This window comes from Acomys russatus, chromosome 22 (assembly GCF_903995435.1).
Source record: "Acomys russatus chromosome 22, mAcoRus1.1, whole genome shotgun sequence".
Taxonomy (NCBI): Eukaryota; Metazoa; Chordata; class Mammalia; order Rodentia; family Muridae; genus Acomys; species Acomys russatus.
The window spans coordinates 29,704,859-29,729,481 of NC_067158.1; the positions used below are offsets into that span (position 1 = coordinate 29,704,859).

General features: G+C 48.1%; 1 protein-coding gene across 1 annotated transcript; it reads left to right on the top strand.

The window, feature by feature from the left end:
* The first annotated feature begins 2,828 nt into the window (after window positions 1-2,828).
* On the top strand, window positions 2,829-17,751 carry Lyar (Ly1 antibody reactive). Its single transcript, XM_051164989.1, has 9 exons — window positions 2,829-2,987; window positions 6,762-6,932; window positions 7,746-7,860; window positions 9,363-9,470; window positions 9,571-9,654; window positions 13,178-13,604; window positions 13,899-13,985; window positions 16,457-16,542; window positions 17,460-17,751. The coding sequence occupies exons 2-9, from the start codon at window positions 6,811-6,813 to the stop codon at window positions 17,592-17,594; spliced, it is 1,164 nt and encodes a 387-aa protein (XP_051020946.1). The 5' UTR covers window positions 2,829-2,987; window positions 6,762-6,810; the 3' UTR covers window positions 17,595-17,751.
* Window positions 17,752-24,623: the final 6,872 nt, after the last annotated feature.

A 24,623-nucleotide genomic window follows, 5' to 3' on the forward strand; every position in this document is an offset into this window, starting at 1 on the left:
GTTATAGCAGCAGTGAAAGTGACAAATATACACCTACACAAAGGTCAGTGAAGTCAAAGCTGGAGAAAATCAGGAGCCCCTTTGGGAAGGTAAGGTGCAAGTTAAGATAACTACCATCACCAGACAGAGAGTAAAGCATATCACAAAGCACTGCGACGGTCTAGGTGTCCAGGAAGCTTCGATTCTAGTGAGGGCAGCACACACACACCCAATTAAAGAATCATAGCTAGACATGGGGGCACACAGCTGAGTCAGGTGCAGCCTCTGGGATCCAAACTAGTGAAAGAGGAAAGGAAGAACACTGAGGATCTAAATAGCAATCTGGTACACTAAACTACAGAGGACAAAAAGGGCCTTATGCACAGTTAAGCACTGGAGGCTAGGAGTTAAACACACGGCTTGTCTCTTCAATGGAATGAGGTGCTTAGCTGTTTTTCTGGAATGCTGGAGGAAATGTAGTTTATAACCTGGTGATCCTTTGCTACCTGTTGAGCCAGGCCCTGCCCAGAATTGATGTATTACTTATCTTAAACCCTTTCCCCTTAAAACTTTGAGCATTAGGCCATGAAACTCATCCTTCTGAGAGATGTCATTTGCACAATGGCCTAAGTGACTTCTCTGTTATCTTAAGGCTAGGACAATCCTGACACCCACAGGCCCTAGACCCTAAATCTTGGGCACTACCTCAAGTCAACAGTACCCACTCTTGTGAAAGAAGCCACAAGTACTCTGTAAAGAATCTCAATGTAAACTTGTCTTTAAATTGTTGTGCACTTGGGACTGAGTTAAATGTTATCAGAAAACCCTTTTTTCACCCCAAAATGGTGCTGTGCTTAAAGCAAAACGATCTGGGTCAGACTCTAGAAGTCCTGGCCTGGCCTAGCACCAGCTACAAAAATTGGGCTGATGGAATTTCATTCCTACCTCACCCTGATCATTTTTTTCCCTCCCTACTGTAAAGCCTACAGGGACCCTCTCACACTAAACTGTAATTTGGTTATGAACTATTTCCCAAAGATGGTAGTTAACTCTGAGTCCTCAGTGCAGCAGAGTTCACATGGGAGGTGGCTGGACCATGAGGGTGTGCATTTCCTCAGTGGGCTGATCCACTGATAAGTTCACAGCTGAGCAGACTATTGGGGGTGTGTGTGATCTAGCTGAGAGAAGCAACAGTCTCAATGAGGCAAAGACATGGCCCACATCATTGTAGCTCTGACACCTGCAGGTGTCTGGGACTTCACAGCTATTCAGTGTGTAGGCTGAGAAGGGAGTGACCCCCCCCCCCCCCCCCCCCCCCCCGTGGAACTAGAGAACCATCCGGTTCCTTCTAGTTCAGCAAACTAAAATCTAAGCCAAGAAGATGACAGCAGAAAGATCAGTGCGAAAGACATAAAACAATAGAAATACCAAGGAGGGAAAGCAAGGAGAAGGAGAAGAGCAAGCTTGGATGCTGTGAACGAAGAGGAGTGTCTTAAAGGAAGAGGAGTCTTCATGGAATTTTAACCTAGGAGGCTCCCACAGTAAAGGGCCTTGTTTGGTCAGGTGATTCTGCCAAGCAGTGAACAACACCAGAGGAATGATCTGTGGAAAGTTTTCCCTGGGGCTGTTTATATCAAGCTTTAGAGGAATCCTTAGTTAACTAACGTGCTCATCGTTTTTTCTCTTTCTGTCTGTATGTGCATGTTCTGTGTCATTGCTCCTTGGCAGCTGACCACATTGGGTATTTTTTAAGGCAGGGTCTCTGAGATGAGAGGCTCCAGGGATCCACCTATTTCCACCTCCCCAATGCTGGCATTACAAGTGCATGCCACCAAAATGGCCTCTTTATGCATTCTGTTGCATTCTCTAGAACTTCAGAATTTGATTACCTGCAGGGACCAGACCTTAACTAAGGCAACTGGGTTTAAAAAAAAAAAAAAAAAAAAGAGCCCATTAGGATGAGTCCTGTTCAATATATCTGATGACCTTACTTAAGGAGACGTGGATACAAGCAGAAATACCAGTGCTGCAGTAACACAGGGGGAAATGAAAGCTTGTGTGGGGATACAGCAACAGGGTGACCACAGTGGGTGGCCCTCTAAAGCAAACCAGATGACACCACGTTCATGACCGCCCATCCTCCAAAACTGTGAGAAAGTAAATCTCTCTCCATTCTGAACCACCCCACTGTTACCGACCAATGCCCACCCCAGGGTTGATGTTTCTCACAATATTGCTCATAGCCTGTTTGACTGTCATTTATTCATTCATTTAAACAACAGTGACCACAATCGTTTTCCAGATGCTATCTTACGGGCTGGGATGCCCGGGCTGGGATGCCCGCCCAGCACCTGACATGAACCAACTCATTTAGTCCTTCAAGGTCCCGAGGAGTAACGCTTAAGTAATAGCACTCTACAGATGGGACACCAAGGCACAGATGGTCACGGGGTGAATGAGGCCGGAAGTGGCTATGAGGCCTGGGGTCATAGGCGCCTTTCCTATCTTGGGGAGACGTAGTCACCAAGAGCCACGCAGACCGAAGCAAGGGTGAAGGCAGGGAGGTAAGGCTCCTACGCCCGGAGCCTAGCTTTGTGTTCAGCTGGGCCCGGCGACACTAAGCTGTCAACAGACCCGCGTGCACCCCAGCAACGCCGACTTGCAGCCTGCGCGAGGCCAGCGTTCCGGGCCGCCTTACCCACGGTGACCGCTGCCGCCCGGCCGCCTCCTTTTCACTAGTCCCCGTAAGACCCTTGTCGTCAACTGCAGAACTCCAACCGCTTCGGAACCATTCCGACAACGCCCCTCCACAGCTCGTCGGCGACTTCCGGCACCGTCACTTCCGTCCGGGGGTGTGACCACGCTGCGCGTGCGCATTGGAGCGCGCCGATCGGGTGCGAGTTCTACGCGGGGAAGCTGGGCGAGTCTGTGTCGGCTCCTCGCTGGGCGGCTACAGCTCCACGTGCTCCCAGCGGCCGGTTGAGACCGTTGGTGGAGTCGACTGAGAGGTAAGGGCAGCTTGGAGTCCTGGGCCTGGAGGGCGGGCGATGGCGGCATTGGCCACCTTCCTTGCTGACCCGCTCGCGGGCAAAACCTGGAGTTCTGAGCTCCGAGAGACATTCCGTCCGGATCTTTAGTTAGAGAGGCTCTGGGGGCCGTCCAGGATGGCGTGGTTGGTCCCCACCACACGGGGCTTTAGACCTTGTGCCTGATGGGGGCGCGGGGGGAGGGGGGGAGCTTTTCTCTGAGTCTCGTGAACTAGGTCCTGAGGAGAGGTCTGAGGTCTCCTGGAGCTCAGACACTAAAGACCTAAGAACTGAGTGCTAATCCCCAAATCTCCAACTAGGTGCAAGCTACTTAACTCTTGTACCCGGCTTTACGCCTGTCCAAAAGGGGTACTAGAAAACCTAACTTGGTGTGTATGTGAAGATCACAGGGGTAAAGGGGTTGTTGGCACATAGTAGTTGCTCAGCAAATGCCAGCATTTTCCTGCAGCACCTACCTCTTAGGAGATAATGTTAAGAGAGATGAGAGTAAGATGTGTACTTGCAAGCCTAGCTTCTGGCCATTGAGGGCCTAGGGCACCGGGCCTGCTCAAATTGTGTCAGGCGTCTAGTGTCTACCATAGTGCCTAACACATTTAGGTATTCAGGTGAGGCTGTGGTGGGGAGGCTCCGAATGCATGGCTTGGATTCTTTGAGCTTCAATGGAAACAGGTCCCCGGCTCATGGTCTTTTCCCAGGCCCCAAGAGGGTGGGGATGTGGGCTTGTCTTTTCCTCTCTTGCACTGCACCTGTGATTTTTCTGGGAATTCTCCTGGAAGGTGCTTGTGTCTAGTTTTGATGAGCTGACTCCTTATTTCATAGATGAGGAGAACGTGAAGTTTAAAGAAAACAGTGGTTTGTTCACTTGGGTCTCATGCTGGAGTTGCCGGCCTGGCCTTTAACATGTGCTGTTTTTAGGGCAGCCATAGTCAGTGTGCTAAGAATAGGGAGATAGTCCGGTCTGTAAAGTGCTTGCCACACAAGCATGCGGATCTGAATTCTCATGTCCAGAGTCCATTCAAAAGCAAGGGGTGCTGATGGATCCCTGCCACTCACTAGCCAGCTAGCCTGGTCTAATTAGCAAGCCCTCCAGCTCCCAGTGAGAGAGAAGGGAGGGGGTGGAGACATGGATCACCAATTAAAGAGTACTTGCTGGTCTTCCAGAGGACCCGAGTTCAATTCCCAGCCCCCAGAATCCAAGAGACCCAGTAACACCTTCTGACCTCTGTGAGTACTAGGCACATACATACATAGAGGCAAAGCACTTCAGACATAATAAATAAATCTCTAGAAAAGAGGAGGCGGGCGAGGCGAGGCGACTCCTGAGGTTGACCTCCGGCCTTCCCATGTCGCTCTTGGTTGTATGTAGTGTTTATCACGGCAATGGAAGCCTAACAGGGCATTGCTTGTCTTCACTTAGCCCAAGATTCTGTCTCGTAGTTTGTGGCCTTCACATTTGTGATGCTGGTAAGCCTGGACTAAGACTTGGACCCTGATGGATGGTCGTCAGTTGAGCTGGCTTTTGTGATTCTGAGCCTTACTGTTGTTTGTAGTATGTACTTACAAATGAAACGTATTTTCCCCAGGTTGGATGTGCTGCCCAGCCAAGGTGACCCTGGGGCTGGATTGTCCCTCCCTGGATCTGAATGAGCGCCTTACAAATCTTATCTCATTAGCCAAGCAGGTGGATACACCGTCCCATTTCATATCCAATAAGTAGATAGAAAGCCAGTTGAGCACGGCCCTAGACTGATGTTTCCGATTGCAACCTTCTCCTGGGTTGGTGTTCACACTGTGCCATGACCAGGGGGCCTGTTTTTCATAGATGCTGTGTGCATATTTTTGCCATACTACATCTGTCACTTCCTGTGTCGTATTTCCAATGACCTTTGGGGGCTTTAATTCTGGTCTTTCCCAACAACAGATCTATGGAGTACAAGGTTTGCTGAAGCCTGCCCTCCCCTCTGCTTGAGCAGAAACAGGGTGAAAGGCTCTAAGTCACGTCTAAGCTGAGGGTGTTTTCTTCATCATCTTCATTGTGGAAATGCTTTCTGTTGTGTCAATGGATCCTTCCACTAATCATAGCACTGTTGGCCGTGCTATGGTGGCAGCCCATTTCTTGGTATCTAACCAGTGACTTTTCTCTTGTTCTTACATAAATGTGTAAAGTGGCCAGACTAGGTAGTAGTTGGCTCTTGTTCCCGCCTTTCCTCATTTGGGCGGCAGAACTGCTGCCCTTGCTGCGTGGTGTTTATTTACCTCCACCTGCTTTGTGCAGAATGATAACATGTCGGAAGCCGGGCTGTGGTAAACATTAAGCATGGTCCCAGCTCCCTGAGGTGTGACATGTGTCTTTAAAAATAACACTGGGCTAGATGGCAGTACTTGCATGGCCTACACTGGTCCTGTCTGCCTCAGTCTCCCTTTGGTGCCAGGCTGTAGCTGCCCACACGCCTTCCCTTGCTAATGAGCTCTGTTCGCACGGACACTGGTGTCGGGGACCTGTGCTTTGTATCTAACACTGCCCAGCAGTGTCCCCACAGGCCAGGAGGCCTTTGTACACCAGAATGGACATTTCCATTCAGAGCCCTGTGGAAGAATACAGATCTTGCTTTGGCATGACCTCACTGGCATGTGTCAGGGAGAAATGGTGATTTATGCTCGAATTCACTGTAAACCAAGTGCAGCTCATCGGTGCTGAGGAGTTCTTACATGAAGCAGAGAAGCAAGTTCTGTGTGTTTCCTTGGTCCTCATCCTTCATACTGAGGAGGAGGAGGGTGCTGGGTTAAGCAGCTCTCAGTATTTGGGCTGAATGAAGCCCATTTTATAAGAACAGCACTGCTCTCTTGGAGTCTGGTGATTAAAAGGCCATGTTAGCATGGAAAGTTACCATGGTATTTGTAACACTTTAGGAATCTGTTTGCAGAGTACAGGTGCTCGCATGCAATGCGAAGTGGCTATGTGTGTGCAGATGCCCCTCCATGCTGGGTGCACCTGGGGAGGCTGGCACACCTGGGGAGGCTGGTACACCTGGGGAGGCTGGCACACCTGGGGAGGCTGGCACTCTCGGGTTTGCAAGCTCCTGTGATAGGTTCCTTCTCTTCCTCCCTGTTGTGCATAAGCCCTACTGAAACATTTATTTGCCCTTGTCCACTAAGGCCAAGGGATGTCTTTATCTTAACACTTGTGACTCCATCATTGTGCATGTAGGAATAGGGTTGTTTGTTTGCTTGCTTGTTTTTCTTCATTGGAATTGTTCTTTGGCTTTTCCTTGCTAAGCTCCGCTGCCTGTCCCCTTGCTTTGTGACTCTTGCAGTCACAGTAAGTCCGCAAAGCACACCTTCACTGTGATGCTGGTTACCACTTTGATTTTGTACATTTATGTGGGGGGTGGGGGGCATGCATGAGGGCATTAGGGAAAGTTTTATCAGTGCTGCCCATTTGTCAGGTTTAAATCCTTTCATACTGTCCTGGCTAAGTTCTCATTCTCTGTGCCTCTGTGCCTCATAGTAAAGGCAAATGACATTCTTCCTGAAAAAGCTCATTACAAGGGCTCAATAGGTTTTCATCTGAACATAGTTCCTGGCTTGTGCTAAGACCTCAGCCCGCTTTTCTGCCACTGGTGTTACGTTATTTCTCAGAGATTACTGATATGCTTGGAGCCTGCTCTTTTATTATGGAATTCATTTATTGGGAGGAGTTTCAGCTTCTTATAATTATCTTGTTTTGTTTTTTAGGGTAAGAGTTCAAACCTATCTCAGGGAATATTTAATCATTTAACCAAAAATGGTATTTTTTACATGCAATGCATGTGGTGAATCAGTGAAGAAAATACAGGTGGAAAAGCATGTGTCTGTCTGCAGAAACTGTGAATGTCTTTCCTGCATTGACTGTGGGAAAGATTTCTGGTAAGTTGTGATAATTCGTGAAGATCCAGGCACAGACGCCCTTACCCCCAAAGCTTGGGAAAATAGAGGAGCGAAATGAGGATAGAGACTAAGGCAGAACCTTATGGTCTGTTGACGGGACTTGGTGTAGCTCTTCAGGAGGTGCCATTTCATTTTAAGTACTTGTTAAAAGAGATGACCAGAGGGACGGGATCCTGTTGGTTAGAGAATTTGGAACCAGTGAGGTGGCTCAGTGGGTTTAAAGCATATGCCCATACTAGTGTGACCATCAAGTTCCATCCCCAGGACCCAAGGTGGAAGAGTGAACTGATGCCCCCAAATTATCCTTGGACCTCCATATGCATTCTCTGGGACTTAGCTCAAGTGCGTGCACGCGCGCGTGCGCGCGCACACACACACACACACACACACACACACAATTTTGGGGGGCTTGTAGTTGAAGAGAATATGGTTCAGTGGCAGAGCTCTTACCTGGTATGCATGAGGCCATAGGTTTAATTCCTAGTACCATCAAGAAATTTTTTTTCTTTTATAGAAAATTTGATCCTTCAGCTTCCTAGTTGGTATTTGCTCCCACTGTTATACGGTGCAAGGAAGTAAGCAGTCAGAGTAAGGGGGTGGGTACATTGTTACGGGTTTGTCAGAGCCCATTTCCTGAAGAAAGCAACAAAGAAACAGGAAAAAATAGGTTAAGAGTTAGGGTGTGTGCCCCGGTGGCCAGGTGTGGAGAGTCACAAACAGTAATCGGTGGGCTGTCTTTGAGAGGCACTAGTATGGTGTCAGCCCAGTGTTGAACCACGGGTCCCTCTGCAGGGGCGATGACTACAAAAGCCACGTGAAGTGCATCAGTGAAGGTCAGAAGTACGGGGGCAAAGACTATGAAGCCAAGACACACAAAGGTGACGCAAAACAGCAGGCGTGGATTCAGGTAAGGGTCTTTCTCATCCTGTTCCTCCCATGCCACTTTCCTTCTGGGGCTTCAGTGGTTAAGTGTGTCACCTTTGCACACCTTAGGATGGAGCAGAAGTATCAGAATATCTTGAGAAAGACAATTGTCTACATTTATCTTTGGCTCATGATTTTTACAGATTGAGGGTTCCTGCTAACTCTATTTTGCCTATAAAACAAAATCGAAGCGTGTATAGGTCCCAGTGGTAGAGGTCTTATAGCTAAAGCTGGCTCAGTCTGTCACATCTCAACAAAGTAGACATTTTCACAAATGTAAGGAATTTTCTAGTGAAGATCTGTACAACAGCAGTGAGCTCTGGTTTGAAAGAAGGTGAGCTGAGCGGACAGATGCCACCCTTGTGGAGACTGCATTTTCCTGAAAATCAGATTAGTTCCCAACTGAATGGCAGAGTGTGGGTGTGAATTTGGGGTGTTGTCTCTCTGAAGGTGCACATTCCTGGCACGGCCCTCAGGAAGGACTTGAGAAGCTATAGAAACCGTTATCTTTAAGATATGTGTGGCGCTGGTGAGACAGCTGGGCTAGGGTACAGTACTCTCACCTCCCCGCTGAGCCATCTCGCCAAACCTTAATGTTGTCTGACTGGTATGTAAGAAACCATTCCCAGATTAGATATCTTAAAGTTTTGTTCCCCCTGAGCTTTTATAGTTTAACTTTTTAAATTTAGATAGTTGATTAATTTTGAAGTATTTTTGGGGTAACATACAGTTGGGGTCCAGTTTTGTGTGAGGATCCACTATTCCTAGCATTATTTCTTGAACAGGGGGTCCATTCTTCTATGGACTGTTGATATCCTGGTCAAAAAGCCTTTGGCCATATTCTCGGGCCTTATTCCTCCATTTTTTGTTCTTTCCCAGTGATTTTTGTGACATTACCACACTCTGGATCATTGTAGCTTTGTAGTAAGTTTTGAAATAAAAGAAACTATTATTTTTCAAGATTGTTTCCTTGTTTGGAGTCCCTTAGGGGTCCATGCGCACTAGACCACTCCTACTGCTGGGCTTTGCCAGGGCTGTGAGGTTGACATCGTGGTGTTGCCTCAGTCCATGGGATTAATGTCCTCTCATTCTTGTGGCAGTGTTTAGTGCACAGCTCTTTCACCTCTTGGGTTATGGTTCCTTCTGTTGTTTTGCAAATGGGATGCTCCTAATGTTCATGTTGTGCCTTGCTTTTTAAGAGTTGATTGTGCATTCTGCCCCTTAATCAGTTGTTAGTTCTGTCAGCACTCTATGGAGCTTTCCACCTGTGAGGTCATGTTCCCTCAAAGCCTGCTTGTACACCTGTGGCCTGATTTTGTCCCTTCTGTTAAGGAGACTTTGGCTTCTTTTTCTTGCTTAACTGCTTTGGCCAGGACTTCAGTGCTGTGTTGAATAGGAGACTATTTCTCATTACACACAGCTGTGAATATAGAATCTTGGCTTAGAATGTAATTATGTCATTTATTTTTCTTCTTCTTTTAATAGAAAATTAATGAATTAATAAAGAAACCCAACATCAGCCCCAAGGTGCGAGAACTTTTACAGCAAATTAGTGCTTTTGACAATGTTCCCAGAAAAAAGGCAAAGTTTCAGGTATGGATTTAAATGACAAATCAGGGTTAAGTCCCAAATCAGGGGTGGTCCATCAGTGACCTATCAGAGGGAACAGTGGCTCTTTCTCTTGTGTCTGCAGAACTGGATGAAGAACAGCCTGAAAGTGCACAGCGACTCTGTTCTGGAGCAGGTGTGGAACATCTTCTCTGAAGCATCCAGCAGTGTGAGTCCACTCCACTTTGCGATTGCAGCGTGACAGTCAACTGGGAATAACAAAGTGGGGGTCGTGTATGAAGGTCAAAGGCATTATCAGAGAACCTCTGTGCTCTCTCCTTAATGGGCAGGAATGAGCTGGGAGCACCCGGTGTGCAGACTCGGTCACTCATCTGACATCCGTGGCAATAGAACCAGTTTTTGTAGCATGATTGGCACAGCAGTCAGGCTGAGTGCATGAGAGTGGTCTAGGATTTGATGCCTGGCTGGCCTCCTTCTGCTCCCTGTTGTACCTTGTGTGTGTTTGATCATGGCCACATTAGCTTGTCTCTGAGCCTCCGCCTCCTAGGCTAAAACATCTACTATACACTTGGTATTATTCCTTACTTATTGCAGACCTTAAGTATCTCAGGAGTGGCTTGGTGTTATGAAGAATGTTTAAACAGGCTTGGGGCATCGTAGCTTAGTGGTCTCCCAGCCAATAGTGAGGGTCCCCAGACCCCCTGCGTATTGTAGCGATGTGTGGATTTAGTGGTGCTCAGTCGGCCTGAATCTGCCCCCTGGGGTAGACCGGGAGCAGGACCCGGCTTGCTAGTCTTTACTCGAATTGTTGGCTCTGTTGTTAATGTACAACTATCCACTTAACGTCCTGTTGGGAACTTTGTTCATCCCTGTGAGGACAGAAGGATGTTCTGGCTGGTCTGAACCTAGTCAACATTCTAGAACTTACTGCTAATATGAAGCGCTTGCTGCATAAGCATGGGAACCTGAGTTTGGATCCCCAGTGCTCACATACAAGCTTGGCATGGCTGCGCTTTCTGTAACTGCAGCTGTGAGGAGGCCGAGACAAGTGGATCCTGGGGGCTTGTGAGCCAACCTGTCTGGCTTGAGTGAAAGCCCTAGGTTCTGTGAGAGACCCTGTCTCAAAAAATAAGGTGGAAAGCAACTGAAAAGACTCCTGATGTTGACTTCTGGCTTCCACACATGTACACACGAGCAAGTGTACCTATATACTTGCACACACAAAAAAGAAACCCAAAGTGAGATCAGGTATATCTTGTACTTGTCTCTCCACAATACACAGATTGGACTGTTGAACTCTTAAAACCATTTATCATTTAATTGACGTGACTGTTAAATATAATTTTAAGAGGAGATTTCTCTTATTTTCACAAAAATTCAAAGATTTGAAATTGCTTAGTTCAACTTCAGGATTTTGATTTTTGTATAGTTCTTTTGAATTTATGAACTCATTAAAACTAGAGGAAAATGAGCAGTCAGTAAAGAATAAATAAAAAGTGTATAGTAGCAGCCCCGGTGCCTCTGCCCAGGCACATCTACAGAGCAAACTGGCCTTTGGCTTGGGCATGTCATCCTGTAACTACAGGCATGGAGGGGCGAGGTGCTTTTCTATTTCTGATGTACAGCTTCTCCCCATGTCAGTCAGCAGGGGCACCATAGCTGTAGCCATCATCAGGTGATGCAGCTGAGTGTGGTGGGAACAGACAGGAGCGGATAAGGGGTTACATACGTGCCAGGTCTTACTGCTATGACGAACAAATGGCAGTGGACAGAGAGGAAAGGGGTTGCGCTGCTCCACAGGGCACGAGTCAGGCGAGGCACCACTTGGGAGCAGGGGAGGAGTGGGATGGAGGTGGGAAGAACTGATCCATCCTGCAGCCATGAGCCAGCTGGACACCAGTTAGAGACTGTGTCTGTGCCTAGAAGGGAAGTTAAAGGCTGGCTCTCAGTGGTCATGTGTTACTCTTAAGTATTAAATGTTCTCAAGGGCCCATGTATTGAAGGCTCATCATCAGCTTCTGGCACCTTTGGGAAGTGTGGAGCTACTAACAAGTGAGGCCTGGTCAGAGGATGTTCCCTTGAGGGGGCATTGAGACCTCAGCCCCTTCCTTGTTTGTTCTCTTTGTTTCTGATTCATGACATGAGTGTTTACTCTGCCACACCCTTGCCTGAGACCCAAAGCATGGGAACCTTCAGAAGCATCAGCCGAGATCAGTGTTCTCTAATCTAGTCACCTCGTGTATTCATCACAGCAATGGGAACTGGCTAGTAGTGGTAATAACTACCAGAAAAAGCTAGTCATAGGAAAAGGGTGAAGGGTGCCTCCCACTTAGCGTCCTTGGCCTGTTTCTGGATTTGCACCTCTTCCCCGGGAGCCTTGTCAGCTTCTCAGAAATCCTCAGCAGTTTGCCTGCTCCTCAGTGCTGCTCTCTGGGTACTGAGCGGTAAGGGCTGAGTGAGTGTGCCAAGTGAAGGCTGCTTTGTATTCATTTGACATTGCAGAGAGGAACACTTGTTCCATGTCTTCTGGAAACCAAGGAGTGGAACTTGCTGTCAAGCTTGTGGATGCCTCAACCCAGGCTTCCCAGGACCTGGGCTGCCTCATTGCTCCCTCTGCAGAGGCCCATGACTCACAGGCAGTTCAGTACCCTGTTCTGACATGTTGAGAAATCAGTACAGTAAGAACATAGCAGAGAGGGGAACTGTCTGCATGGGGCCTGGGGCCCATGTCACTAAGTACAGAAGTAGGCAGAAAGAAAGCTTCAGCACAGTGTATGCTGTGGGGGCCCCCTCCCCCCCTCCCATTTTCTGTGGCTACAACAATCTCAGGCTGAGTACTTTCTAAAAGGCTTGGGTGGCTCATGCCTTCGAGGGTGGAAAGTCTAAGATCAGGTGGTCACATTTGTTCAGCTTCTGCCGGACACAGGTAATGTGATGGCAGCATTTTGGGAAGTGGTAACATGGCTGTCAGGAAGCTAACAAGGTTTGGGATGGGTTTGGTCTCAACTCACCAGGGGCAGCATCCCTGATGATGTAACCCTCACAGGCCTTCCATCATGGAGGTTCTGCCACTTCTGGACCCTTCTCATCGGGAGCCATCCTGCTGCGCCTGCCCTGAGGGAGGCACTCAACCTATCAGATTCTCCTGCCCATTCTTTACACTGGCAGCTGTCCATCACTGTTCTGAGGGTGGCCATCCTATCCAGACACTGGCAGCTGTCCGTCACTGTTTGAGGGCGGCCATCTCATCTGGAGAAGGACCATGTGACAGTCCCTTTGTCTGCACTCAGTCATCTACATCATCTGCACCGTGTCCACTGTCCTACCCAGAGGGCATACTTTCTCATGTTGCCATATGTCAGCTGTGCATGGAGGTTGCACATGCCTTGTCCTACAGAGGAAGCGCTAGCTCCCAAGTACCTGCCTGCAGTGGAACTGGACCTTGAGCCCAGCTCTGCAGACCCGCAGCTTCCTGGCTTACCCACACCTGGCTGCTCTTTCCTCATCCAGATTAAGGATGACTAGGAGCCAGCTTCATTTCACCCTTTAATACCATGAAAACAGGTTCTAAAATGGGGTATGAGCTTGGGGGTGTTTTCGTTGTTGCTGGTGGTGTTTTGCATGTGTAATGCTAAACTTTAGCTGTGAGGTATCACGATCATAACCAGTGTAGTGTAGACAATAGGTGTGGCCAGACCAAGTGCTTAGATGATTCTTGTTTACTTCATAAGGAGCAAGATCAGCAGCCACCCAGCAATATGGCCAAGCCGCATGTAGAAATCCCCTCTAAGGTTCCGTCTGCAAAAACAAATGGCACCACAGAGGAGCAAACAGAGGCAAAGAAGAATAAAAGAGAAAGGAAGGAAGAGCGGCAGAAGAGCAGGAAGAAAGAGAAGAAAGAGCTGAAATTAGAAAACCACCAGGAAAACCTGAAGGGCCAGAAGCCAAAGAAGCGCAGAAAGGGCCGGGAGGCTGGACATGAGGCTGCCGGGGAGGAGACCACCGAGGCCGACGGCCCGCCGCCGCAGAGGAAGAGAGCCCGGGATGGGCCTGCCTCAGAAGACGGAGCAGACCAAAACGGGGGCCCCGGGGAGGATGTTGATGAGGGGCAGACCAAGACGGCAGCAGGAAAACGGAAGCGCCAGAAGCACTTGGAAGGTGTGTGCCCAGCCTGAGCATTGGGTTCTTATTGGGGCTGTGCATTTCAGGTACAGGGAAATGTGTTAGGCCTCACATGATGGACCAAACAGGGAGAAGCGCAGAAGCTCGGGGGGGGGGGGGGGGGGGGGGGGGAGTGGGGGGTCCAGCTGACCTCACCTCTTAGCTTTCTGCTGCTCATCGTCAGCAAGCACGATACCAGCTCCTTCAGTGAGGTGTGGGAGGGAGCTGGTGTGCTGACGAAGCCTGGCTTCTGTGAGTGGTAGCCCCTAAACCTTCTTGCTTCTCTAACAGTTGAGTCCGATTCCAAGAAGAAAAAGATGAAGGTGTCAGGACAGCCTGAGGAGGGAGAGCCCGAGGACCGTGAGGCTCCATCCAAAGGTACCACTGCCTGTGTTTACTCCAAATGGGTAGGGAAGAGATACTCCTTGCCAGAGATGGGCCAGGTACTTCCTTGCAGAGTCATGCCCATCAGAGACACAGCTAAGAATTTTAAAGTTAATCCAGTGCTCAAGGCCTGTGAGTTGGTGCCACAATGCCTTTATTCTCTTAAGGAAAAGCGGGAGGGGCTCTGGATTGAAAGTACATAGAGATGTTAGCTAGCATTTCACTACTAAGAGGATCAAACTATAAACTGATTTTGGCTCATGGTCATTGGGCCCTGTTGATCTTGGGCCTGTGGTAAGGCCCTGCTATTCAGAGGCCAGGAAGAAAGAGAAGAGACCCAAGTCCCACAGCCTCATAGAGGTCATATCTGCAATGATTCGAATACCTACTGGTGTTACACATTGTCAAGGTTTCTATGCTTCTTAAGTGGCACTGTCCCCTTTCTGTCTCTGGGTCTGTTCCTAGAATCTCCTTGCATGAAGCCCCATGGCCACCTCCCAACCCCGTAAGGCATACGTACTGTCAGACTCCAAGACCTTGGGGCAGGAGGCTCTTCTTAAATACCGCCTCTCACACGGCTCCTATGTCAAGAAGCTGCAAGTTCTCTTGTGAAGTGGCAGACCCGGACTCTGTGGACTCCCACCCTGTCCTGCCAGCAGAAATAAGCCAAGATGGCAGTTATGGCCATGGGTGAAGGCTCAGTGACTGGCCAAGCTTAGTCAGATCTCCTGAAGCCTCTCTCCGACTCTGTAGACCAAAGGGTTCTACAGATTAAGTTGTTTTCTTGGCCCTTTGTCCCTTTTCTGGTTGGATTTGGGGTTTTTGTTTTCTCGTTGTGATTTGAGACTCCTCTCTCTCTCTCTCTCTCTCTCTCTCTCTCTCTCTCTCTCTCTCTCTCTCTCTCTCTCTCTCCCCCTCCCTCTCTCTCTCTCCCCCTCCCTCTCTCTCTCCCTCTCTCTCTCTCTCTCTCTCTCTCTCTGTGTATGTTATACATAAAATTTTTAAAACATTTAAAAAATATTTATTTCTATGAGTGTTCTATTTGCGTGTGTGAAAGAAGAGGCCATCAAATCCCACTCCAGATGGTCATGAGCCACCATGTGATTGCTGTGAATTGAACTCAGGACCTCTGGAAGAATAGACAGTGCTCTTAACCACTGAGCCATCTCTCCAGTCCATACATACATTTTTTAATTTTCAAGAGTTTCTCTGTGTATCCCTGGCTGTCTAGGACTCTGTAGACTAGGCTAGCCTTGAATTTGGAGACCCACCTACCTCTGCCTTCTGAATGCAGGATTAAAAGTGTGTGCCATCACATATAGCTACTTCGCTCCCCACCCCCCAGTAAGGATTGAAAGGAGCCTTGCCTGTGCTAAGCGAATAATCCATCACCGAGCTTTGTCCACAGCCTCTTTTACTATTTTGTGGCAAAAGTATCACTAAGGTTGTCTGGGTTGGCGTTGACTTTACTCTGTACACCGGGCTTGCTGGCCTTGAATTTGTGATCCTCCTGCCTAGATTCCCAGTAGGTAAGATTACAGGCCTGTGCCCCACAACCTGCTTTTTGCTTACCTGGCTTTCTCTCCAGACCTTAAGGTGGTGGGTGTTCTTGCTGCCAGGTAGACATGAAGGAAGTCCAAGTTCCCTGTTTGTTGCTGCTGGAGTGTGGGGGTGGGGGAGGGTGTCCCCTTTGTGGACTCTGCTGTCACCTCAGCCAGGCAGCTTCTTACTCATTACCCCCAGCATGGAAGAAAGCTCAGATTTCTTGTTTATCTTTGATACTCCCTGCCACAGCCCTAGGAAAGCAGGATTCTAATCCCAACTTGACCCCTGCCAATAATGTTCACTGGTTGAACCCAGGCTGTGGCACTAGCCTGGAGTTAATGGTTGTGCTGTCAGTGTTGGTTGCTGGTCAGACATCCCTCTTTGCTCCTTTGCTGAATCTGCAGGTGCGGGCTGCCCTGGCTTGTACCTGTTGGCCTTCCAGGTCACTGGCTTGCTCAGCTTCAAGTCTAGACTTGAGCAGAAGAGCTTGCCCTTGGCAGGCCTGAGACACTACCAGTCGGTGTCTCACCACCTTCCACGTTGTCTTAGGATTGTGGAGCCTTCAGTTAGAATTGGGCCTAGCAGGAAAAGCAGGAGCAGGCTGAGCTGCTCAGGTGCATCTTTTGTGCCCCCACAATCTCTGTGGATGCCCAGCTCTGTGTGTCTGTTGGTCTTTTCTCCTTTGAGGCTGTGTCAACCATGATGCTTGTGAGGCCCATATCCCTTCACTGAGCACCGTGCCTTTAAGGATCTTTGGTGCATGGAAGCCCCTATTACTGGGTTAGTGAAGGCCTTGGCATCTTGTTCATGGGAGAGTCATGTCACTTTCCAGGAAGCAGACAACTGTACAGACATTTTCCTTTGGCTTTGGGGTGACAAGACAAAACAAAAGGCTGTATGCATCATTCTTTGCATTGTAGGTAAATTCAACTGGAAGGGGACCATTAAAGCTGTTCTGAAACAGGCTCCAGACAATGAGATATCAATCAAGAAGTTAAAGAAAAAGGTACGTCCTGCAATAAATCAGGCGTGGAACAGCTGGGGGGGGGGGGTTGCTTTTATATATGTATGTGTTGTTTAACCCGAGACACTGGGTCAGACAGACATGTTCCAGAGCTGCTCACATGGCCTTTAGGGGTGTGCAACTAGAACAAGTCCCACTTGTCAACCCAGGGTGGCTTTCCAGCTCTGGAGCTGTCTACAGACTGTTGGCTACAGTTGACTATATTGGAAATGAGAAGAAGTGATCTTCCCAGGCACTTTGCTTTGCTGATGTAAATAGTTGCTGGTGGTTGTTTTTTCTTTTTTCTTTTTCTTTTTTTCCTTAAGATTTATTATTATGTATACAACGCTCTGCCTGCAAATATACCTGCAATCCAGAAGAAGGCATCAGGTCACATTATAGAGGGCTGTGAGCCACCAGGCAGTTGCTGGGAATTGAACTCAGGACCTCTGGAAGAACAGTGCTTTTAACCACTGAGCCATCTCTCCAGCTGCCCTGCTGATGCTTTTTCCAAAAAAGTTTTGTGTTTATTTACTTGTGTGTATGTGTGCACACACTTGCATATGTGTGCATGTGCATATACACATGGAAGTCAGAGAACAGCTTTAGGAGTTGGTTCTCTCCTTCCACCATGTGGACTCTAGGGATTGATCGTAAGTCATCAAGCTTGCAAGTCCCTTCACCAAGTGAGTCATCTTGCCAGCCCTCTCTCTTTTTGATGCTGTAACTCTGTGTGACGTGCAGCTATGTACACACCTGGGCAACTACGTGTCTTCACAAGCAGAGCATGTGACCAGCATCTGGGTTGGCCCACATCTGGGTCTTTTCCATGTATTTTATCCCTAAGGAAGCCTCGACAGATAGATCTGGTACATCTACAACATGGCCTCCTCACCTGACATCTGTTTCTCTTTGTAAAGGTTATAGCTCAGTATCACGCAGTGACAAGTAACAATCACATGTCGGAGGAGGAGCTCCTGGCCATTTTCAACAAGAAGATCAGCAAGAACCCCACCTTTAAGGTGCTGAAGGACAGAGTCAAGCTCCTGAAGTGAGCACTCTTGCGTCACACTCTCCTGACCACTTCCCTCTACTGTTTGTAAAATGTGTAATGATTATAATGACCTGAATTTTTTGCTTTCTGAAACTGTGTTTTTAAGTTAAGGAATAAATATATTTTTGTTAAAGACTTTTATGAAAAAAATAAAATTTATTCTTGTCGAATTCTGTATCTGTGGTAACAAATTCTTATACTTTAAGGAAATACTGTTGGAAACTCTAGAACATTTTGTAATGACAAACGCAGATGGATTTCCCCATTTGATGAGGTGGGGGGTGTTAGTTAGGCATGTCCACCTGTTTGCCTTCAGCCAGACGTTACCTGATGGAACTGCGGTGGTGACTGGGATTTTACCTGTGATGATCCTTGTTTAGTTAGGGGTGACAGTCTGTAGAGGAGGCGTCTCTGTGACAGGTTAGGTTAGCCTATGCAGCCAGGTTATCAGGACGACACTGAGAAGTGTGGCCTGTGAAGGGTGGTTGTAAGCACAAGAAAGCCTGCATCTAATCTCTTCGGCAGCTCCTGCTCCAGTGTTGGCCCAGTACATCCTGGTGGCTGTGCCAGTGGAGCCCTGTGCCACCTCCTACTGAGAGTTGGCATTTTGCCCACAAATCCCTTAAGCCTTCAGCAAACTAGGTGGTGGTGACACACGCTTTTAATCCCAGCACTCAGGAGGCAGAGGCCGGTGGATTGCTATGAGTTTGAGGCCAGCCTGGTCTATAAAGTGAGTCCAGGATAGCCAAAGCTACACAGAGAAACCCTGTCTCGAAAAACTTAAAAAAAAAAAAAAAAAAAAGAATTACCCTTTGGCCAGTGTCATTCACTCATCCTTGAAAGCAAGGTGGGGACAGGACAAGTTTGCAAGGATAAGATGTGTGGCCTGAGGGAAGAAACAAGGCAGGGACTTAGTGACTTAGTAAGGTGTCCACTTGTTTGTTGGGGACATGCCATTGAATAGGGATGATTTGAGTGGCTCTGTGTCCTGGCTTGTTCCCTTACCAGTAACCCTTGGACCTCCCCTCCCTCAACTGGTCCTTTTAGGGTAGTACCTCATGCTATACTTAAATTTGATGACTACTTTAATTATTCTTGTAAGCAACTACATAGGAGCTGGGAGAATCCTAATCTGGGAAGCATAGAGGAAAGTGGCAATTGTCCCAGACTACACACCTACTGAAGGACAAAAACCCTATGACTGCTGAGGTCAGCCTGAGACACCCTCCATTCCAATACCTAGGGAGGAGAAGTGTACCCCGTTATCCACATCTGATGGGCTTACCCAAAGCAGCCCTCGAGGATTCCCATAAAAATGCCCACATGCTCGTTATGATGGTATGCAGTCTCATTCTTTCAGCCGTCTAGTTCACTGTGATGTCTTCAAGGTAGTCTGTCAAATGTGATAAAACTAAACTATGCTATGCTCCAGTGGACTTAAAGGGGGAACAGCTATCCCAGGGCCCAGGGGAGGTTGGAACTCCACAGTGGGGAAGAAGCAAGGCTGCTGGATGTCACTTCTGGCCATCGGTATCATGGTGGGTGCTGGTCAGTGCAGCCAGTGGAGAAGGGCTGGCAATGCAAATACCCCCAGATACCCCTGGCGCGACAACACATCATTCCATGGTCCTTGCACAGAAGTTGTCCCAGGTATGGCAGTTGCCTACCTGACTCAGAATCTTAACACATGTCCAACTTTGCAGGGGCTTTAGAAACTGGAGCAGCCTTCCTATAAAGGCTCCTGTCCCCAAGTCACTGTCCAGTGCTGCCACCTGCTGCCCATGCTCAGGCTTAATCTGTGGGGTCTGATGCCCACGTGTCCCCCCAACCTGACAAAGACCTATTTTGACAAACAATGGTCTTAGCTTGATGCCTTATGACTTGTACATGTTTACTGGATGTGCATGGGTTCTTTGCCTGCATGTCAGTCTGCACCACATAGCATGTCTGGTTTCTGTGAAGGCAGAAGAATGTTTGGGATCTTCCAGAACTGGAAATGGTTGTGAGCTGCCAAAATGTTGGGAGTTAAACTTTTGTTCTCTGGATGAGTAGCCAGTGTGTGTGTGTTTGTGTGTGTGTGTGTGTGTGTGTGTGTGTGTGTGTGTGTGTGTGTGTGTGTGTGTGTGTGTATAGAGCCCTGGCTTTCCTGGAATTCACTCTATAGACCAGAATGACTTCAAACTCAGAGACATTCCTGCCTCTGCCTCCCAAGTGCTGGGAGCAACCAGTGCTCTTAACCACGGAGCTATCTCTCGAGTCTACCTCATGACATATTCCGGGGAATCAGTAAACTGGATACTGCTAATTTTCTATGATGCCACTTAAGAAGGCTTTGGGGGCAGATGGGCTCTGTCAACCCGCAAGAGATGAAGATGTGTGGATGTTTCATGCTGGGGCCTCTTCATTATTGAGCACATTGTGAACTCAGGTGAGAAACAGGTTAGAACACAGGAGTGGGGACTGCTGAGGGTCATGCTGCCTTTGCCTCTATGACTGGACTACAATATGCAGGCCAAGGCTGATGCAGGAATCAGAACACAAACGGTGGACAGCAGAGGGCCATTTATATGGCAGCAGACAGCTCTCCCAGAGCCTTGCCCCTCACTCTCCACTTAAACTCTTCCTCCAGGGTAGTCACTAGAGCGAGCTACTGTCTGGATGAATAGCAACTTTGCAGGCCTATGCCCTTTATCAACACCTTTGTAAAGCTCCTTTATTGTCTGGTCAGCATTTCACTTTCAAAGCTAAAACTTGAGTTAACCTGGTCCTAAATGGTTTCCTTCAATATTTTCACTAGCCTGGCTATCTTTGCCAAAATAGATATCCAGGAACACGGTTTTTGTTGTTGTTGTTGTTTTGTATTTTAAGATATAGATAGTACATGTTACTATATATTATTAAGATGATTTTTTAAAACATTTTTGGCATTGGGGTGTGGGAGGGTGTCAAACCGAGGACTGTCTACATGCCTTCTTTTTACTATTACTTAAAAGATTCATGGTTATGTGTTTGAGTGTTTGTGTGCATGTGTATTAAATGTGTGTGTGGTATCCAAGAAGATCATAAGAGGGCATCAGATGCCCTCGAACTGGGGTTACAGACTGTTGTGAGCTTCCATATGGCTTCTGGATATTGAAGCCAGGACTTCTGGAAGAGTAGCAAGTGCTCTTAACAACTGAGTCATCTCCTGCAGCCGCCCCTCTCCCCACACATACACAAAATTTCTTAAAGATTTTATTTTCGTGTGTGTGTGTGTGTGTGTGTGTGTGTGTGTGTGTGTGTTTGGTATGTGCAGTGAATGCAGTACTCGTTGAGACCAGGAAAAGGGTCAGGTCTGCCTGTGAGCTGCCCAATGTAGGTACTGGAAATCAAACTCAAGTCATTTGGAAGAGCAGCCAGTGATCTTAACCACAGAGCCATCTCTTCAACACCTATATATTTTCTTTTTTAAAGTGTATTTTATTATTTTATGTGTATGAGTGTTTTTTCCTACGTGTGTCTGAGCACTCCCTACATGCAGTGGCCTTTGGGACCAGAAGAGGGCATCAGATTCCCTGGAACTGGAGTTACATATAGATGCTTGTGAACTGCCATGTGGTTGCTGAGATTTGAACTTTGGTCCTCAGGAAGAGCAGCCAGTGTTACTAACCACTGAGCCATATCTCTAGCCCTATCTTTTTTTTTTTTTTAATTATGTGTATGTGTGTGGGTATTACACAGGAATACATGTGCCTGTGGCAGCCAGAAAAAGAGTGTCAGTTCCTAGAGTTGAGTAATAGGCAGTTGTGAGCACTGAACATGGGTGTTGGGAACGGAATTTCAATCCCCTGTGAGAGCAGCAGGCACTCTTAAGGACAGAGCCATCTTCCTGCTCACATGCACATATTATATATATTGAAGCAAACACTTTGACAGCTGAGTAAAGAGAGGTATAAAAGACCAGTGTTGTATTCAATTCACTTCCATAGTGACAGCGGTGGATAGTGTGTCTTGGCAAGTCCACCCTCCTCACTGGCTTTGTGCTCCTTTGTCTCCGTGATGAATATGGACTCCAGCACAGATAATTACATGTTGCTGATTTCTACCTGGATGCAGCCATGACAATGGCAGAGCCCATTGTAGCTCCTTCCCTTGCAGAAGGAAACTGGAGAGAAATTACTGCCTTCGGTAAGGTAAGAAGAAAGGCATGATCTGGGTGCCTCCCATCACCTGAAACTTCAGCCTTGACCAACCCTTCTTCCAATTTGCTTTCAAGAAATGGCTGGACTAAGCCTTCTGAGGAAGTGCTTGCTCACCAAGGAGAGCATTTTATACTTTCCACCCACTAGAAAGAGCAGGAAGTATTATTTTGTAGTGATTCCTAAGTCGTGTATGTCAAGGGGTTGGTGGTACAGTTAGTCCTTGGAGTTTGGCAACAGACTTGGTCTCTATGCGAACACGCCCTTTCTCCATTTTAGAGCACCAGAGCATGCAGGGGCCATGATGGAGCCTCTGCTGTCATGTGCTCCCAGATGTACCTTCTTTAACTTTAATGCTGAGTCCTTGGGTACCCTTTGGGGAAGCCTCTCATCATTGAGAACACCCTAAGTCACGTGGCTTGCTGCAGCATTCCAGATGGCTTACCCTGGGCAGAGAGCTGTGTGCTAGGTCCTAGGTCATGGAGGTTTCAGGGAGGGGAAAGAAACAGCAAGTCTAACTTGGGGAAAGCCGTGTGTTATGATGCACTTCTGCCAGGTCAAGATGGATGGCACTAATTTAGTAGTGCTCCTTGGACTCCCCCTCCCGCCTTTATTGCAGCACTAGGGATGAAACCCAGGGCCTTTATATTCTAGGCAAGTCCTCTTCCACTGAACCACGTCGTCGGCTTCCACTGCTTTCTAGAGTGGTGTCTTGTTGTCTTATTTGAGGTTTCTGTTGCTGTGACAAAACACCATGACCAAAAGGCAGCCTACACTTTCACGGCACTTGTTCATCGTTAAAGGAAGTCGGGACAGGAACTCAAACAGGGCAGAATGCCAGAGACAGGAGCTGATGCAGAGGCCCTAAGGGGTGCTTCCTCTGGCTTGCTCAGCCTGCTTTCTTATAGAACCCAGGACCACCAGGCCAGGGATGGCACCACCCACAATGGCCTGGGCCCTCCCCCATCAATCACTAATCAAAAAATTTTCTTTCAGCTGGATCTTATATGGAGGCTTTTTCTCAATTGGGATTTCCTCCTTTCAGAGAACTCTAGGTAGCCAGCACAGCAGTTGTTGGCGACCTGATATATGAAGCCATCTTTTTCACACCCCTACCTCATCATCTACTCCTTGTGCAGGATGTAGTAGCAGTCTCCACGCAGATGAGACTCGAATCTGAGTCTTGTGTCTTGCTAGAGCAGGCTGATGAGCATCTCTGAACCCTGGACTTTCATCTCTCATGACTGCCCAGGACAGATAGAGTGAAGGGAATGCCATACACGCAATGCCTGGGGCACATTAGGTGTCTGGGGAGAAGGCTCAGTGGTTAGAGTGCTAGGAACTCCAGCAAGGGGACCAAGGTTCAGATCTCCGGAACGCATGTCAATGCAAATGGGTGTGATGGTAACGCTGTAACTCCAGCCTGGGGAGGCAGGGATGAGTCTCCTACCAAGCTCACTAAGGAGATTAGTTGTATTGGCAATCTCTGAGTGACTGAGAGAGAACCCACCCCAAAGAGTAAGGTGGAAGAGAAATGATTGCCAACATCAGCCTTGGGCATGCACATGTACAAACACACACGCACGCATGCATGCACATTAGACAAGAAAAAAATCCTAAGCGATTTGCTATCCTTCTTGTGCCGGGTCTGCCACTTACTAAGGCCCTGGCCCAAGGCAATTGCAGACACCTAGCTTCTCCCTGCATGAAACCCTACTAAGGATGCTGACTACAGCAGACAGGACCATGTTGCAGTGTGGACACTGTGTCTGAGTGAGAATGGGTAGAGTCTGGAATGACACTCCATTTTACAGACAAGGGACAGGCTACCATTTTAATACAAACTTCCATTTGAGCTATTTGCATCAAAACAGAACAGCTGCTGGGGTCATGTGCTGCCCAGTGAATTTTGCACAGTGTATACATCTGTGTCATGTACTGTGAAAGAATTCCTGTAGCCCAAGTGCACCCTCGGCCTTACTTCCATCCACCTGGATTGGGTTTGCCTGGCTTTAAATTTGATGTAAATGGAATGGCTCAGTAGGCATGCACTCTGTCATCTTTCACCCAGCTCTGTGTGTACCCCATCCCTGTGGCTCTGTAGCTGGAGCTCACACTTGCTGTACTGCTGTCCAGCATGGATCCCCTCTGCTATAGATGAGACGTCTCTTCCCATGTTGCCTGTGGCTGAGTATGACCAGGCAATGGGTCCGTTCCACCTTTACCAACTATGGGGTTGTCCGAGCAGCTGTCCAGCTTACTCTGCCACTTCCAGGACAGGAGGGGACTTTGCCCCCAAATGTAGTATTTCTCAAATTTCTGTCTCTGTCTCTATCCTCAAAATGGTCCTCTCTGTTCTTAAATGTACAGTCAGTAGGGAGGGGAGTCACCATCACACTGTAAAACTGAAGACAGGAAGGGCATCTGTGGCTTCATAGCATAGTTGTCTTGAGTGATATTGAAAAGAAAGAAAGGAAAGGGGTCGGGTTGGTAAAGTGCTGGCCTTGCAGGCCTGAGAGCCAAGTTCCATTGCTCCTATCTATGGGTCTGGATTGGGATTGTTTTCTCTGTCAGTTAATTGAAAGACAGGGAAAACTCTCCTCAAGTGCAACAAGTGGCAGCAGGAACCACAGACAGAGTGAACTGGTGACGAAAGGCTTTATTAGAGGTGAGGAAGCACATATACACATGCGCGCGCGCGCGCGCGCGCGCGCGCGCGCGCGTGTGCACACACACACACAGGGAGAGGAAGAGGGAGAGGGAGAGGGAGGGGGAGAGAGACCCTCTGTAGATCAGGGTAGGGGGATTGGGAAGCTGAAGGTGAGGGTTTTAAGACTCTTTGAGGGGTTCTT